Source organism: Schistocerca americana, chromosome 8, assembly GCF_021461395.2.
Source record: "Schistocerca americana isolate TAMUIC-IGC-003095 chromosome 8, iqSchAmer2.1, whole genome shotgun sequence".
Taxonomy (NCBI): domain Eukaryota; kingdom Metazoa; phylum Arthropoda; class Insecta; order Orthoptera; family Acrididae; genus Schistocerca; species Schistocerca americana.
Window position 1 is genome coordinate 229,019,723 of NC_060126.1, and position 17,496 is coordinate 229,037,218.

The 17,496-nt window shown below is 39.1% G+C and overlaps 1 protein-coding gene across 2 annotated transcripts in view; it reads right to left on the reverse strand.

The window, feature by feature from the left end:
• The window catches only part of LOC124544909 (sodium channel protein Nach-like), a 110,396-nt gene that overhangs the window by 83,360 nt on the left and 9,540 nt on the right, over positions 1 to 17,496 (reverse strand). For both annotated transcript variants that reach the window (XM_047123643.1, XM_047123644.1), the window contains exon 3: positions 1,043 to 1,136. In XM_047123643.1, coding sequence (XP_046979599.1) covers positions 1,043 to 1,136 — 94 coding nt within the window. The remainder of the gene's footprint in view (positions 1 to 1,042; positions 1,137 to 17,496) is intronic.

Consider the following 17,496-nt stretch of genomic DNA (forward strand, 5'->3'; position numbering starts at 1 on the left):
GTACTGAAAATAATAACAGGTTTCCATTTGAAAAACGTAAGTATGTGTTGAAAATCTTACTTCCGTGCATTTCTCAGTGGTTTGTATTAATCAGTTCCACCAACCCCTCTCCTCACTTTTGGTTTGTAGGATTGGTTATTCAGTGTTTGTTGTGATTTGGGAGGTGTTTCCAGTGGTAATGTTAAGTGACTCACTCTGTATATCTTTCAATGTTATATCTGCATCACATTGACTGGCTTTAACCTGAATGTAAATAACACATCTACTTGTGTCACTGATAACAACCATTGGCTATGTTTTGATCATGAGTGGCATAGCCTCGAAGAACATAATTTTAACCTATTCCTATGCCATAACATAATATAAAAGCTCGTAGGTATATGAATGTTAACAAACTGCAAATCTGTTGTAATAATGTTATTCTAATCATTGTATCTTCATAGATGACCGAAAATGACACAACAGGCAAAACTAATACAACAGTTAGAGCTCATTTAAAAAATAAAGCTATGTCACAGGTACCAAAATTTATTTTTGAACTTCAGTTATAATTTTCAGCATACAACCTACCTATGGCTTATGGCACCTGTAATTGTTTAGTGAAAAGCACTGCTTATTACTGTATCTAACTGTATAGTTAATACGCATAGATTTAGATATCCGTGTTGGGTGGCTTTCCACTCTTTACTGCATAATGAAAATCATTTCTACCCCTTTGAAATGCTGGTTTGTCACATTTTGCTTAATCATAATATGTGTACTATAAAAACAAATTCATTTTTTATTTATATTATCAGCTAGTTCTCCTCTTTCAATAAGGAAATTAAACACAGTATGAACAGTGTACTTGGAGGCATTGGAATCAATGGGGTAGTTTAAATTTAATGTCTTGAGGGCAACAGCATTGCAATTAAATTTCAGTGAATTGTGGCACCTTGTGATTACAGTAGAGAAAATAGCATTATTGTTAACTATAAAAATAACTTTTATTCCTTTTTTATTCTACTTCTATTTTTACTTTTCATGTTATCTTCATGCTTACCATGACTGGTGCTCCAATTTCAAAATACAATCTTCCTGGCCCTGTGTTAGCATCTGATATCATATTAAGAGGAGATGCATTGTATCTTAGATGGCTGAAAAAAACAAAAATAACTGTAAGTAACATGGTAAATTGTCATTTTAAAGATAATCCTGAAATACTATTGTTTGCTTGAAGCAAAATATGTTGGGAACTGATGGAGGGTGCTTATCTGTGTATATTTACTTGTAAGCTATGCTTTGTAAGACATGCACATATGATTGCTTGAGTTGCTCCTTGGAGTCTGTGGACAGTTTTCTAAGATGGTATTAATTCAGTAAATGACAGAATGTGAACACTAGTGACAAAAGTTGTCATAAGTGTTTATTTATCATTCTGTTGGTCACAGTTTACCTTAACCCTCCTTGAATGACATTACAAAAATTGATATATCAATAGAGTTATAAGATTACAGCAATTTGGAAAAAATGGATTACTACTCATCTCATAGAGGAGGTGTTGAGTGACAGTCAGAGACAAGGTAAAATGTTGTTAGATATTATGCAGTTATTGTTCTTAGACCTTCATCAGATGCAGACAAAGAGGGAGAAGAGAAGTGTAGAAGGGGGGAGAAGTAGAGAAGGGGAGAGGATTATGCAGGTGTACTAACAGGATGGAAGGCATTTATAGGGCTGGAGTGGGAGCAGGGAAGGGCATAGGCAGGTTGAGGACAGAAAATGCAGGATATGTTACAGGCAGAGTTCCCACCTGCACAATTCACAAAATCTGATATTGGTGGGAACAGTCCATATGACAGTCTGTGAAGCAGACCCTGTCTTTCATATGCCTTCTAGGCCACCAGTGCACCTGCACAGTTCTTTCCCCTTCTCTACTTCTCTCCTACCCCTTTCGCTCTCCCATCTCTCCCTAAAGAAGCAATGCCTCCCACTGCTGCACATAATCCACTATTTTGTGCCTCTAATGTGCCCCTGCACACTCCCACAGGTGGTCCTAGCATCTTTCCCCACCACTACCCTACCAGTGGTCATTTGTGTGTGAGTTGTGCTTGTGTGAATGTGTGTGAGTTTTGTTTTTATTCACATCTGATGAAGGAACTAGCCTGATAGCTGAATAATATGTAGCAGTGTTTTTTCAGTTTGCTGTCTACCACTCAGTGCCTCTTCTGTGTGGCGAGTAGCAGTCTATCCTTTTTGTTTTGTTGTTATTACATCCAAAATTTTTCATTGTTTAGTTAGACTGCAATAAAAGGTACCAGATGGTGGTGCCATCCTGCCTGCAACATCAGATGCTTCGGCTCCTATATCAATCACACTGGAGGAAATCTAGGAGAAGCAACTGGTATCCCACTGCATCTGCTGGCTTGTAGGGATGACAATATTGCGCAGATGGTGTGACAGTGTGCCATTTGCCAAGCACACCAGCCAGCCCCAACTCAGCTAGTCAGCCACGGCCTGATCCAATGCAGCCACGGGACAAAGTTCATGCGAACTTCAAGTGGCCATATCTTGATGTCCATATGGTTAACCATCACTATTCCCATAGGTTGTCTGCCTTTAACAACCAACAACAATGGTCATGGTGCAACCATAGAGTACATCTTCAATCTTACCATTTTCCCTTTCTATCCAGCCTCAAATGGGCCCTCACAGGATACTTATGCATACCATGTATTCACACCCACAACTCAAAGCAGACACACCCATGTCATTCCATGTGGGTACCATGGTGTGGGGAAGTACATTTGGATCGAATGTGGGGAGGATCTGGGGACAGTGTTGGAACAGCAGGGGTGTCATGTGGTGTTGATGGCTACAACATGCGGGATAAAGCTCTCGCACAACAACCAACTCTTGTTATGGCACCCCAGTCAGTGGCTCCCTCATCAGGATGTCCACTGTCATCACCACCATCACAACTACATCATAGTTCTCCTACTCTCAGGTCACAATGGGTGGCTGCCTTATCCTTCCTTCCTGTGAACTGCAGGACACACCCAAAGACATTGACTGGATTCACCAATTGTTGAATTACCAATCTGCCACAACCCTTAGGGATGCCTCTGTCCCAGAAGTCTTTGTACCCACATAAGAAGCTCTGGAACCAGCATTAGCATCACCAATGGCCTTCCAGATTTAAACTGACCAGTTCCCAGCCACTTCCTCTGTGTCAACCAGGTAGATTTCAGTGCTACATGCTGGCTCAAGGAAAGAGGGGCTTAGCAGCATTTCCTGTCTATATCTGTTGCTACATGCTTTATCAATGTAGAAGGTTGTTTGGTTACTCTAGTGGGACAGCTTGCAAGTGAAGTCATACCATAACTATGCAAAATGTTTAAATAGGCATGGCTGACATTGTCTGACTTCATTGTACTGATATTGAGATCCCCACAGACGATTATGCTTGTTTTTGAGCAAGATACCTCAGCTAGTGTCTGATTTAGTTTTGAGAAAAAAATATCCACATCACCACTCGGTGATAGGTACACACAAATTACCATTAATTTTTTGATGTGTTGTGTTTTGTTACTTCAATAGCTGAGATTTCAAAATGTTTATCAACACTTAATGCAGTTATGTCATTTCTGTCTTAAAATGAAATACCTCTCTTCACATAAATACATGAACGCCCACCTTTCATGGAGAGACTACTGTAGAAACAAGCAAGTTCATATGAGGCTAAGGCTAAATATGAGATTTCATTCCCTTTGCACCAGTGTTCTGTGAGGCACACAATTGAACTGTCTAGTGTTTGTAAACTTATTTCTAGTTGCTGAACTTCATCTTTTATCAATTATATATTTAGTTGAAGTACTGTTAAACATTTAGTTGTACTTATCATGGTGGCCTCCTCCTCTTAGTGCTTTATGTTAAAACATCTTTCTGATTTTGTGGAGGCACTTTTTTCTGTCTGCTTGCTGGACTGTGCATTTCACTTGCTGTTGTTTCCTCTTCTCCTGACTCATCTATTGCCGCTTTTGTTGTTGGTTGTGTAGATGTACATGTTGTGACCATTTCCTTTGCCTCTGTAGACATTGATTCTAGGTCTTTTATTGCTGCTGGTGCTGGAATTGTTACAAATGCTTTCCTGTTGACACTTACTTCTATATCTGATCCTTCTCTACGTTCTAGCACTGCTACAGCTGGATTTGTTAGGCAGGCAGTGCTTTTCATGTCATTGACAGCCTTGCTTGTGCAAGATACTTTGCAGATCTCTTATGCTGTTGGCAGTGCAAATGTGTCATATTTATCATTTCTAGAATGTTTTGATCCTTTGACAGTTTGAACCTACCTGTTTCTTCAGATACATGGATGACTCGTTTGTTACTTGGCCACATGGAAGAGACAAGCTGACAGACTTTCTCACACATCTCAACTCAAGACACAAGAATATCAAGTTCACCATGGAGGTAGAATTGGATGGGATGCTACCCTTCTTGGATGTTCTCGCCAAAGACGAGATGATGGCAGGTTGGGGCACAGCGTGTATAGAAAGAAAACTCACACCGTCTTATACCTACAAGTGAATAGCTGCCACCACTCTGCTCAGAAGAATGGCTTGCTAAAAACTCTTGTACACAGAGCTCATGCTCTCTCTGATGATGACAGTCTCCAACAACAATTGGCTGATCTGAAATTCATGTTTCTGAAGAACGGTTATAAGGAAAGGCAAATCCGGGATGCTCTACATCTAACCAATGAAGAACCTGAGGAAAACATGGCCATGGCATTCATTCTGTTTTGTGGGGCCTTATCAGGAAAAGTTGGATGCATTTTACACAAATATCAAGTAAAAACTGTCTTCTGATCTCCAACTAAAACCAGAGCACTTCTTGGCACTGTTAAGGACAACCTAGATTTACATAAATCAATTGTTGTTGTTGTGGTCTTCAGTCCTGAGACTGGTTTGATGCAGCTCTCCATGCTACTCTATCCTGTGCAAGCTTCTACATCTCCCAGTACTTACTGCAACCTACGTCCTTTTGAATCTGCTTAGTGTATTCATCTCTTGGTCTCCCTCTATGGTTTTTACCCTCCACACTGCCCTCCAATGCTAACTTTGTGATCCCTTGATGCCTCAGAACATGTCCTACCAACCGGTCCCTTCTTCTTGTCAAGTTGTGCCACAAACTCCTCTTCTCCCCAATTCTATTCAATATGTCCTCATTAGTTATGTGATCTACCCATCTAATCTTTAGCATTCTTCTGTAGTACCACATTTTGAAAGCTTATATTCTCTTCTTGTCCAAACTATTTATCGTCCATGTTTCATTTCCATACATGGCTACACTCCATACAAATACTTTCAGAAACGACTTCCTGACACTTAAATCTATACTCGATGTTAACAAATTTCTCTTCTTCAGAAACACTTTTCTTGCCATTGCCAGTCTACATTTTATATCCTCTCTACTTCAATCATCATCAGTTATTTTTGCTCCTCAAATAGCAAAACTCCTTTACTACTTTAAGTGTCTCATTTCCTAATCTAATTCCCTCAGCATCACCTGACGTAATTCGACTACATTCCATTATCCTTGTTTTGCTTTTGTTGATGTTCATCTTATATCCTCCTTTCAAGACACTGTCCATTCCATTCAACAGCTCTTCCAAGTCCTTTGCTGTCTCTGACAGAATTACAATGTCATCGGCGAACCTCAAAGTTTTTATTTCTTCTCCATGGATTTTAATACCTACTCCGAATTTTTCTTTTGTTTCAGGGGTTTACAAAATACCATGCGAATGTGGTAAGGAATATATTGTTCAAACAATTCACATCACTGAAGATCAATGCCATGAACACCAATGGTACACAAGATTGCAACAGCCTAATAAGTCTGCAATCACCGAGCACTGCCTGTCAAAACTTCACAGCATGGATTATGACAAGACCAAGATCCTAACACAGACTTCGAAATATTGGGACTGTATCATCAAAGAAGCTATAGAGATCAGAGTAAGAAAACCTGAACTGAAATGTGACAGCGGCTATTCCCTTAACCAAGCTCGGGAACCAGCCATTACTCAGATTAAGGAGAAGATAGAAATACCCCAGAATGTACTGACTTTGAGGGCAGGGGAGGGAACCTCTGAAATGCCACTGGCAAACCTCCCTGGGTGCGGACCTACAAGGGAACACCGAGACACTGGGCCACAAGCCGGTCATCAAACCCTGTCGCGGGCATCCGAGAGAGTGCCCGCAGCGTGGACTGTGGAGGGAGCACTCGAGGGAGGGGGAGGGGGAATCTGATACATACCTCACGCCTTCCATCTCTTGGCAGTACACCAGCACAGCTCACACCAGTCTGTTCACCTGAGATCTATTTTTTCAGGTGCTTAAAAATGTTATTAGGAAGGCAAAGAATATGTGGTAAGCAAATAGAATAGCTAATTCACAGGATAAAATTAAAACCATATAGTCAGTTGTGAGGGAAGTGTCTGGTCAGCAGCACAAGGTTGACAGTATAAAGTTAGTTTGTAGTAAAAATATTTCTGTTACTGATAAATCAGACACATGTACAGTATTTAAAATCATTTTCTGAGCATTGCTGGTCAATTAAATAAAAATTTAGTTTCTACAGGGAATCATAACTTTCTTGGCAAATGCCTTTCCAAGATTGATGTCTGAAATACTCCTCTGTGATACAGACAAGGGGGAGATTGACTCAATAATTAAATCAATGAAGATTAAGGACTCTCATGGATATGATTGAGTGCCTAGTGGAATATTAATGTACTGTGCTGCACATGTTAGCCTTGTATTTAGCCATATTTGTAATTTTTCCTTTAGCGATGGTCAGTTTCCTGAATGACTAAAGTACTCAGTAGTAAAGCTGTTTTATAAAAAGGGAGAAAGGGATAATAATGACAATTTTAGACCCACTTCTATGCCATCTGTGTTTGCTAAAGTTATTGAAAAGGCTGTGTATGTAAGGGTAATTGATCATTTTATATCACACGATTTGCTATCAAATGTACAGTTCGGCTTTAGAAGTCGTTTAACAACTGAAAATGCTATATTCTCTTTTCTCTGTGAGGTACTGGATGGGTTAAACAGAAGGTTTTGAGCACTAGGCATATTTTTTGATTTAACTAAGGTGTTTGATTGTGTTGATCACAAAATATTGCTCCAGAAGTTGGACAATTACAGGATACGGGAAGTATCTCACAACTGGTTCACATCTTACTTTAGCAACAGACAGCAAAAGGTCATTATTCACAATGTTGAGAATGGCTGTGATGTGGTGTCTGAGTGGGGTACAGTTAAGTGGGGGATGCTCCAGGCATCAGTGTTGGGGCCACTCCTGTTCCTTATTTATATAAATGATATCCCCTCTAGTATTACGGGTAACTAAAATATTTCTGTTTGCTGATGACACTAGCTTGGTAGTACGGGATTTTGTGTGCAACATTGGCTCAGTTTCAAATAGTGCAGTTCATGGCCTAAGTTCATGACTTGTAGAAAATAAACTAATACTAAATCACAGTAAGACTCAGTTTTTACAGTTTCTGATAAGCAATTCAACAAAACCTGACGTTTTAATTTCAGAGAATGGGCATATGATTAATGAAACTGAACAGCTAAAATTTCTAGGTGTACAGATAGATAGTAAACTGTTATGGAAAGCCCACCTTCAGGATCTTGTTCAAAGACTTAATGCTGCCATTTTTACTATTCAAACAGTATGTGAAGTGAGTGATTGTTCAACACAAAAAATTGTGTACTTTGCTTATTTTCATTCGCTTATGTTGTATGATATTATATTTTGTGGCAACTCTTCCATTCTAAAACGATATTTTTGGGTCAGAAACAGGCAGTTCAGGCAATAAGTGGTGTAAGTTCACGAACCTGTTGTTGACCCCTGTTCACGAGTCTGGGTATTTTGACATTGGCCTCTCAATATATATATTCCTTACTGTCATTTCTTGGTAACAATATTAGCTTCTTCCCAAGAACAAGCAGCTTTCACTTAGTTAATACTCAGCAGAAATCAAACCTGCATTTGGATCAGACTTCCTTAACTCTTGTGCAGAAAGGTGTGCAGTATACTGCTGCATCCATTTTTAATAAGCCACCACTCAAATTCAAAAATGTTAACAGTAATCCATGTGCTTTCAAATCAAAACTGAAGAGCTTCCTCTTTGGTCACTCCTTCTATTCTGTCAAGGAGTGCCTTGAAAAATTAAGCTGATTCTTGTTGTATCCTTGATTGCGTTTACTTAAACTTGTGGACTGACTTTTTTTCAGGTTCATAAACATTTTATTTTTATCTGTTATTACTTTTATGTTGTAATTTCGTGCACTGACATGTTCCATGACCTTGGAGATTCTCTTCAGTTTGGTCCTATGGAACTTGATGTGTAAATAAATAAATAAAATGTAAGGACTGCTGTATTTCTAAACCTATGAGCAAAAGTCTTAAATACTAACATCAACATCTTTTGTAATGAACTGTTCTTAGATGGCAAAAGCAAGCCAAATAATATATACATTTCATTAAGACTACTGACATTAATTTAATTTCAATAAAACAAAACACATTTGGTGACAAAAATAAGCACTTCGTTGGAGTTGCAAGACAGATTTAAAATACCTTCACTGATATCAGAAATAACCTCAGAGAAATGTAGGCCTCTTGAAAGAAGTGTATAAGGTAGGGAACAGTTGCATAAACCAACACTGTAGGTGACTGCCAATAAAATGTTGGTTCTGTTACGTTCGTTATTGTCGGTTATTACCCACTGTGTTATGTCTATTATTTTACAGGTATTGTGTGATTTTTCTTTCAAGACACATATGAGTACATAGCATGAAAACCCTCACAATGTTGTTTTTCTTATCGTCCATACTTTCTAATATATAAGCTACTTTTGAGGGGAAAAAATGTACTAGAATAAATAAAATGCCACACTGTACAATGTACTTGTGGTGAGACAGTCACAATTCCTGAAATCCATTGCCCATGGCCTCTGGCCTGCCGAGGAGTACCACAGTCCTGGGTCCTTGGCTAAACCATGAAAATCCACTGCGTTATTCCAAACACAAACAGAACCGGCCTGCAGACAAATCAGTGAAGCTAGAACCAATGGGCAGGTCTTGTACATTAATGGGAAACGAAGCGCTTCACATTGGCAAAACTGATCCATTAGAGATACCCACAGAAATGGTCTGTGATTTTGGCCCACCCTGGAAGTCCACTCATGTGGCCAGCTACTCACATGTCACAGACACCATGTTGATGAAATGAGACCACAGTGATCAATTCATCCAACAGATAACTTGCACAAATACTCTGTGAATCAGTGCTATTGAGGATAGGTAGTAACCTACCATACAGATGATCACTGAGTCACAGGCAGGCTTGTAGAAAATACAACCACACTCTCACAACTAAACTTTCAGCCATAGCCTTTGTCAGAAAATGAGAGCACACACACATTCACACAGACACACAAGCACACATGACCATCGTCTCCAGCCACTACGTCAACAATCTCTGACAATCAGATAAAAAATAAATAAAATAAAATAAACCACTCTTCATGCCTCCCTGCCTCTGATCAGCAGCTACTAGGTTAGTGGCAAGAAGTGGTGGTAGTGCTGACTGCATGCTGAGGGGCGTGGTAGGAAGGAGAGAAGCAGTAAGAATGAGGGAATAGGCAAGTGGCACCCAGCCAGTGATGATGTGTGATTTCCAGAACTTGTGGCAACCCTTGTTGTATACATGGTAGAGCACAAATTATCTGAAGCAATTGGGAATTGTGTTTGTTTGGATAACTGTTGTTTCTTTTCCTAACATATCATTTATGGAAACAAATTATATCAGTGATTTCAGGTATATGAAACAAAGAAACTCTGAAACTGAACACAGAACTGTACATAAATGTTCACATCACACATCTAACAAATAATTTGAAATGTTCAAAATGGCTATTGAAGTAGGCTCTACAGTTTAGGAAAAAAGCCTGACATTTGTTTTTGCTGCATAGCTGAGACACATTTTTATGTGCTAAATCTATCAGATATTTTAAAGACAGCAGTTAGACAGCATCACAGTGTCTAAATCCTGGTTTTCTGTAATTTTTGTAATTTTTCTTTCCAATCTTCACTGTCAAGCACACTCATAAATTTTGTAATGACATCACTATTCTTTTTAATGTCTGGTATTGTTGCATTTCCAACCATATAAACCTGAGTTAAGCTGGATCTACTAGCACCTTTCTTCAACTAGTCTACTGTTTTAAGTTTATTGGAGACAGCAGGAATAACACATTTCTGTTTAGTCACTCCTGTGAGCAGCACAACAGCATGACCTATCACAAGTGAAGCTTCATACATCAGCACAGAATAGTGACAACACTGGTTGGCAGTTAGGGGAAAACCACTGATCTAAACAGCCCAAGGTACACGATGTGAGAAAACTTGAATTTGCCTACTGGGATGCTTTTGGATACGCAGTGATCTACCGTATTATAACTGACAAATCATTACAATTACCCTAAATTATGTTGTAGTTGTGATCTAAAGTAACCTTAGCTTCTATGACAATAAATATTGTAATCTGTAGAATAACCTTCATTAAACAAATAAGTAGATCAAATAAACTATTCTTACAGATCTGTGAATGCTATCTTATACAAATGATTTTCATGATCTTTAGTAAATGTAAATTTCATAAAAATTTTAAATTTTCTATCATAAATAAATTTCATTACATGAAGTATTTAAACTTAAAGATGACATTTAAATTATGCAATTCTGTTGTCCCTGAATAATTCTAATTTGAGAAATACATCTTAAAAACACGAGATTCTGAAATATTTTACACATTATCTTTCATTGGACAAATGCTTTAACCAACTACTTCACACAAGATTTTACTGTGAAACTGTATAAGTATGCTGTAGCAGTGTAAGGAGAGCAAATAAGTGTGATGAATGCCATTGTTATTAAAATGTGGATGTTGTTGTGCAAAAAGCTTACTACATACACGAGGAATTGTTCTGGCCATTTTTAGTAGGTCCAATGAGTGCCGTTATTGCTACTTAAAGCAAGAAAATGAGCAGATAATCTTTCAACTTTGAGCTGCTTTGGCAGTAGCACATGAAGAGTTATCACAGCTGTGAGCTCCTGTTTGCAGTAATACTGTTAAGGCTAGATTATAAATCTAGATTACAATAATGACTTTGAGATCATTGAATCATTGAAAAGATCTAAGACATCGTAAATGTGACAGTTTAAGTCTAGACATCTGCAATGAATCCAATGCTTGAAATATGTGCACAAACACATACAGACAACCCAACAAGTTCAGAAACAATCTATCAGTATAGCTGATAAGGTACAAGTTAATACTACAAAAGGAAAGAGCTAAGATGACCATGAAGGTCTTATAGCTAGGTAATAAACATCGAAGGGGTCATGTCAGAACTGGTACTGAATTATTTGCATGATGATTGTCTCATTACTATCATTTTTAAACCAGGACACGGCTCAGTCTCAATGAAATGGAACTTGTTTCAAACAATCTAACATGCTGTAAACATCCCTCAGATTTTTTCTTTTTATAACTGGAAAACTGTGATGGTGTCATATGTGTACATGCTGAAGAAGAAGTTCTTGAGCTTTTGCCCAAGCACTCCTTGGCCGTTGTCATGTGCTACAACTACCAATGGGCTGGTGGTATGCCCTTTTATACACCAGCTGCCAACTACAATGTCACTGGTTCTCTTGGCATTCCCATACATAGGCATATGCTGATTCAGTGTCTAACTCACCTGATTCAGTCTTACTGTTGCAATATCCATTCTTTCCTAATGATTTTGAATGTGTTCCCTAGGCTCTTTTTAAAGAATCAGTTTAAGAACAGATATATTGAAACAGGCATCACCAAAACAAAATTACTATAACTTGAACAAAGCAGAGAATCTGGCAGGACACTCATTTAATATCTTCCAGCAAACCATTAGAAGTCTTGCAAATAAACATGTTGAACTGATAATATTCATGAAGGAAAATGAAAGGGATGGTAGAATGTTGACAGGCATGATGTGCTTATCAGAACATCACTGCAAATGCCAAACTGTGGAACAAGAAACATAGAAGCTATTAGCTTTTGGCTACCATCTGTTAATATCTCAAGCGTCGTAAACCAGCTAGAGATAGTTTCAATAAGTTTATGTGGATGTAACTGGAGATTTTAATGTTGATTTTCTATCAGACAGTAATAATTGAGAACATCTATAGTTGTTGATGTCCACCTCCATAGCTGAGTGGTCAGCATTGATGGCTGCCATGCAGCAGATCCAGGTTTGATTCCTGGTATTGCCAAGAATTTTTCCTTGGTGAGAGGATTGGTATAGGTTGCACTTGGCTTCATGATGCCAATTGAGAAGCTATTTGACCAAGTAATAGTGGCTTCAAGGTCTGGAAAGTTTGCAAAACAGTGAGAAGAATGATGTGCTGTCCATATGCCCCTCCATACCGCACCCACTGCAAGGCAGAAGATGGCAAGGCAGCTGGTAGACATCCCTTGGGCCTTCACTGCCGGGTGAGGAGCTCATTTATAGTTGTTGATATCCATCTTTGGACTGTTACACACAATGAAATACCCATGACCATTTATGAACATAGTGGAACAGCCACTGATGATTTGTTTTTAGACCCCATTACCTCCAGTGATTTAGACCTCAAAATGACAGAGGAATAACTGCAGATGTTCACTGTATGATACTAAATCATACAGTGAATGTCATATATTAATTAGTTAGGTTAAGACAACAGAAGAAAGTACTGTACCAGGAAAAAGTATTGTACCACACAATCACAAAAAAATAGCTCAATCATACAGTTTAGAGAAGAATGTGGGTCAGACAGTGGAAATGGAAAGAAGTGTTCTTTATTATGCATATTCTTATGGGATTCTTGTCTTATTTTCCCCTAAAATAAACAAGGGCAAAGTTAATTAGAATCAGAGCCAATGGATACATAACTCCTGGGATTAAAGTAGCTTGTGCTAGGAAGAGAGAGAACAAAGAACAAGCTGTAGTCAAGAGTTGAAACTCCATTACTGCCATCATTATAAAATTATTAGTCTATCATTATAGAAGAAAAATACACGAAAAATGCACAGAAATTAAAGTACTCCATAAATAATAAAAAAAACTGTGGCATTATTAAAGAAAAACAAATGGAAATGGTGATATGATCGAAAGTGATCTCCCAGGAAATAGCTGTGGCAGGTTCATTGGCATAATTGACCACAAAATTAAAACATTAGGCTACACTTACCAATAAACAATCAAATACATTTACATAAAATTTACTTTGGCAGACACTGTATGCACTACCAATAGATAATATTAGTTTTGAAAATACAGCCACTCAAGAGGCTACAAAATTCACCACATCTCTAAAAAAAGAGAAAAAAGAAAAAGATAACTCTCCTGGCACTGACAGTCTTTCTAGCAAAGTATTAAAACCTTGTGCACATTTTATGGCGTTACCCTGAATCTATGTTTGTGGGTATATTTCCTAATAGGCTTAAATACTCTTTAGTAAGATTCATACATAAAACTGCAGATAAGCGTAGCACTTTAATTACTGCCATTTTACTGCTTCCAGCCTATTCCAAAAATTTTGAGGAAGTGGCCTATGATAACTTACTGCTACAGTGTTCTGAACAGAATATATTAACTGCTTCTTGGTGTTACTTCCATAAAGCATTGTCCACACAGAAAGCTATATCAAACCTCACAAATTAAGTCCTAGCACAACCAACAAGCAAAATTACACTGTTGGTATATTCAGTGACTACAGCAAAGCCTTTGACTTTGTGAATCACAAAATTCTACTTGGCAAAATAAAATGTTATGACATTGTTGACACTCTTCATGCACAGAGTCTCACCTTCACAACAGAAAGCAGAGGGATGCATCACAAACTGTACATCAACATTTGTACTAGCAGCATGTCACTGTGAGGGTGTGTCAGAGAGTATGTCCCATTGTACAGCAAAACTTGCTCAGAATGGAATCACCTGGGACTAAAATACTTGGACAAGTTTCCAGATTACACAAAATTCACTGGGCTATGTAAAATTTCTCAGGTGTCATGCACAAAAGCACAGTAAAAATTTTTAATTATACATATACTGTATTTATGTACCTTCACTCCAGCACAGCAGATGTTCATTTACTGTATATTGGACAATAGAACACAGGACTATTACACTAATTGATAAATAACATGGCATTTCTATAATTTTACTCAAATTTTAAATTCGTTTATTATGGTATGTTTATCTGGTTTATATTTCATTTTTTCACCATGTATCAAGGAGGGAAACGTGTTTTAATTTCCTGTTCAAAATTGTTTTTCTAGACAATTTTTTGCACCATACAAATTGGGAGAATTTTTGCGTGCTGCAAATTGCATAACATTGTTTACACATGCAATGGCTACTTCAGGTGTATTAATTTTTCTAGGGGCATCATTTTGCTTCTCTTCTTCTTCCTTTGTTTCTTCTTCATCATAATATGTGTTGCAGATTTCTATTAAATCTGTTGCTGAAGTGAGTTGACAGAAAGTCATCACTTCAAATGTAATCATCTGCAATACATGAAATGTTTCACGTTTACATTAATTTAGCAACTGCTGCAGCATTTTCTTGAACTTTGATGTCCACAGTAGCAACTTGTTCTTGACCCACAAACCACACTTTGTTGAAGCACTTGGTGACAGTTTGGGGTTTTATTTTCTTTACTGCCAAGCCAATCCATCTTACTGCATCCAGGACAGAAACTGACCATGCAAGAGCAAATGCAGTTAAGCTTCTTCAACACTAAGAATAATAGATTGCATCAGTAATCACCTAAAATGACACTTGAATGTGTAAATAACCCCCTGGTTCATGGGTTGTGCGAGGCTGGTTGAACCTGGAGGGAACCAAGCCAATTTCACATTTGATAACATTACTTTCAGGTGGCAAGTTGCATTGTCTAGGAAAAGGAGAACTTGGCAATTTCCTCTTTTTATTTTGGCACTGAAAGAGCCCAACCATTCTTCCATAAGACCACTCACCATCCGTGCCTCTTCATTGCTTTGCCATATGACTGGAAGCTTACTGATGTCTATGTTTTTGAAACAACACAGTCTTGCTGCCTTTCCAATCACCAGTGCTTCTCCATTTCACTGACATGTTTCCACACAGAAGTACAGTGAGTCTTCTCTTGGACATTTTTCCGCCGTTGCATTTTTCACCTCAAATTGCTAGTCATTTTGAAGGTAGCTTGTGATAAAATAGCCCCATTTCATCGGCATTGAACACGTCTTTCAAGTCATAATTCACAATTAAGTTGGACAGTATTATCTTCCATTCTGCTGCTACACTTTCCTGCACACCCGTAGCTTCCCCACACACTTTATTCCACACGATGTTTTTCCTAGCTTTGACACTGTCCAGCCATCCTGTGGATGCCTTAAACTCCATAATTCCTAGTTCTTTAGTGGCTTTCAGAGCCTCACTCTGCAACATGGGTTCAGATAAAGGTAAGTTTCTTGCCCGCGCACTTACGAACCATTCCCACACTATTTCATTAATTTCTTCATTTTCGGTCTTCTTCGCCTTTCTTTTCATCAGCCCATGCCCTTTCATCCACTCATCCCAAATCTTATCCTTGTTTCTTAAAATCTCTTAAATTTGTGTTTTACCAAATTTGAAATGCAACATAATTTCAAGCAATGAGAGGTTGTTTCTCCCACTTGCCTCGATTACATTAATCTTTTCATTAAGTGTTAATGATACATAGTGTTTGTTCGACATCATGTTACTGTATCTCTTAAAGTGCTACAAGTCAACTGAAACTGGCAGAAAATAATGACCTTGCTGAGTAAAATCATTGTTTAACGGAACAATACACACCTTTTATTGCACAGAGTGGTGCGGCTTTAGGTCCACACCAGCAGCACCAAGCTGGACCTCGTTTCTTGATTTTGCACCACTTAACAGAGGTGTTAAAAGTAACATCCTTGTACAGTAGTAAATAACTGATGAACTGTAATACAGTAGTACCATATAGAGTCTTTTCCTCACGATACAACAAATTATTAAATATGTTATAAGATTTGCTTTCTGTGTCCGCTTTAGGCACGTTCCGCTTTATACAAAAAATCAGCACATAAAAGTCCACTGAATGCGTTGGGACTGAAATACTTGTATGGTTTGGGCAGATTTCTGAGTTATACTCGTAGTTGTGGGATGTCTACGATGAGTGCAGCATAGTGTCAGTGTGCTGCCTGCAGTGTTGTCCCGTGAGTCCAGCCAGCTCAGCAACTCCTGGTATGACGACACCGCTGCTGCTGTCATCAAGGCCACTCAGACTGAAGCCGGCTGCACTCTCCCTGGTCGCTGCCTGCCAAGGCACCACGTCTTGCATTGTGTAGCTGCCTGCAATTCTGGAGGCTGTTACAGTCCCTGGTCCCCACCGCCCTCTGCCCCGTTTGGCCTTATTTGTCTGACCACGGGATGAAGGTGGTTGTACTGGTCACCCATGGCCCTCGGCCACTGCTGCTCCCAGGACTGGATTTGAACCCGTGCCCTCCTTGATGCGGTGCCGCAACTTGCTGCTAGTGGTGCTTGCAGGATGGCAACACCCACCATCAGCTCTGGCACCACTGCAGTGCTGCCGTGCCTCCTGCAGTGTATGTATGCCCGGTACATGAACGTGGCCTGTCATGGACCTACTGCAGACCACTGTCACTACCCTCCTTCAGGCAGACCATGCAATCTCCAAGTACCCGGCTGCTGTTTGATCCCACCCTGGTGTTGTGTCCCTGGAGGCAGAATACAGCCTGAACAAGTACATAGAAACAAAGTACAGGTTTACATAGAATATTTACAACATTGCTGCCAGACTAGCCCCAATAAGCATAGACCAGCACAGGTCCGACCCAGCCCTCAACTGACCTGGCACACCCCTGAAGCTAAAAGTGCCTGACTATTTATACTACTTTTCCTCTTGCTTCTGACATAGCGTCAGAAAGAGACGGAAATATGGCAGGGGGAAATTCCCATATGTCAGCCACTCACACATCACCACTCCTGACTCTGGTCTACTGGCTTGCCTCATACATCGCAATAACTTAAAGCAATGCTGCCTCGCTGTTGCTCCACACCAAACAATCGTACATGCAATACACCGCTGGAGCTTCGCGCTATGTTTACTCCTCTTGGCCTACTGGCTGCCGACTATTACCACGCACTACCAGCAGCCCCAGACTTCACAGCCCAACCACGCCTTTACTAAATTTTAACAAAATTACCCCTTCCGACAACTAAGACTAATTGTGAGCAAGTTTTACTGTACCAGTTATTATGGTTTCTCATCCTTCCATTCATGTATGTAGTGTGAGAAGAATGATTGTTTGAATGCCTCTGTGCATGCAATAATTAATCT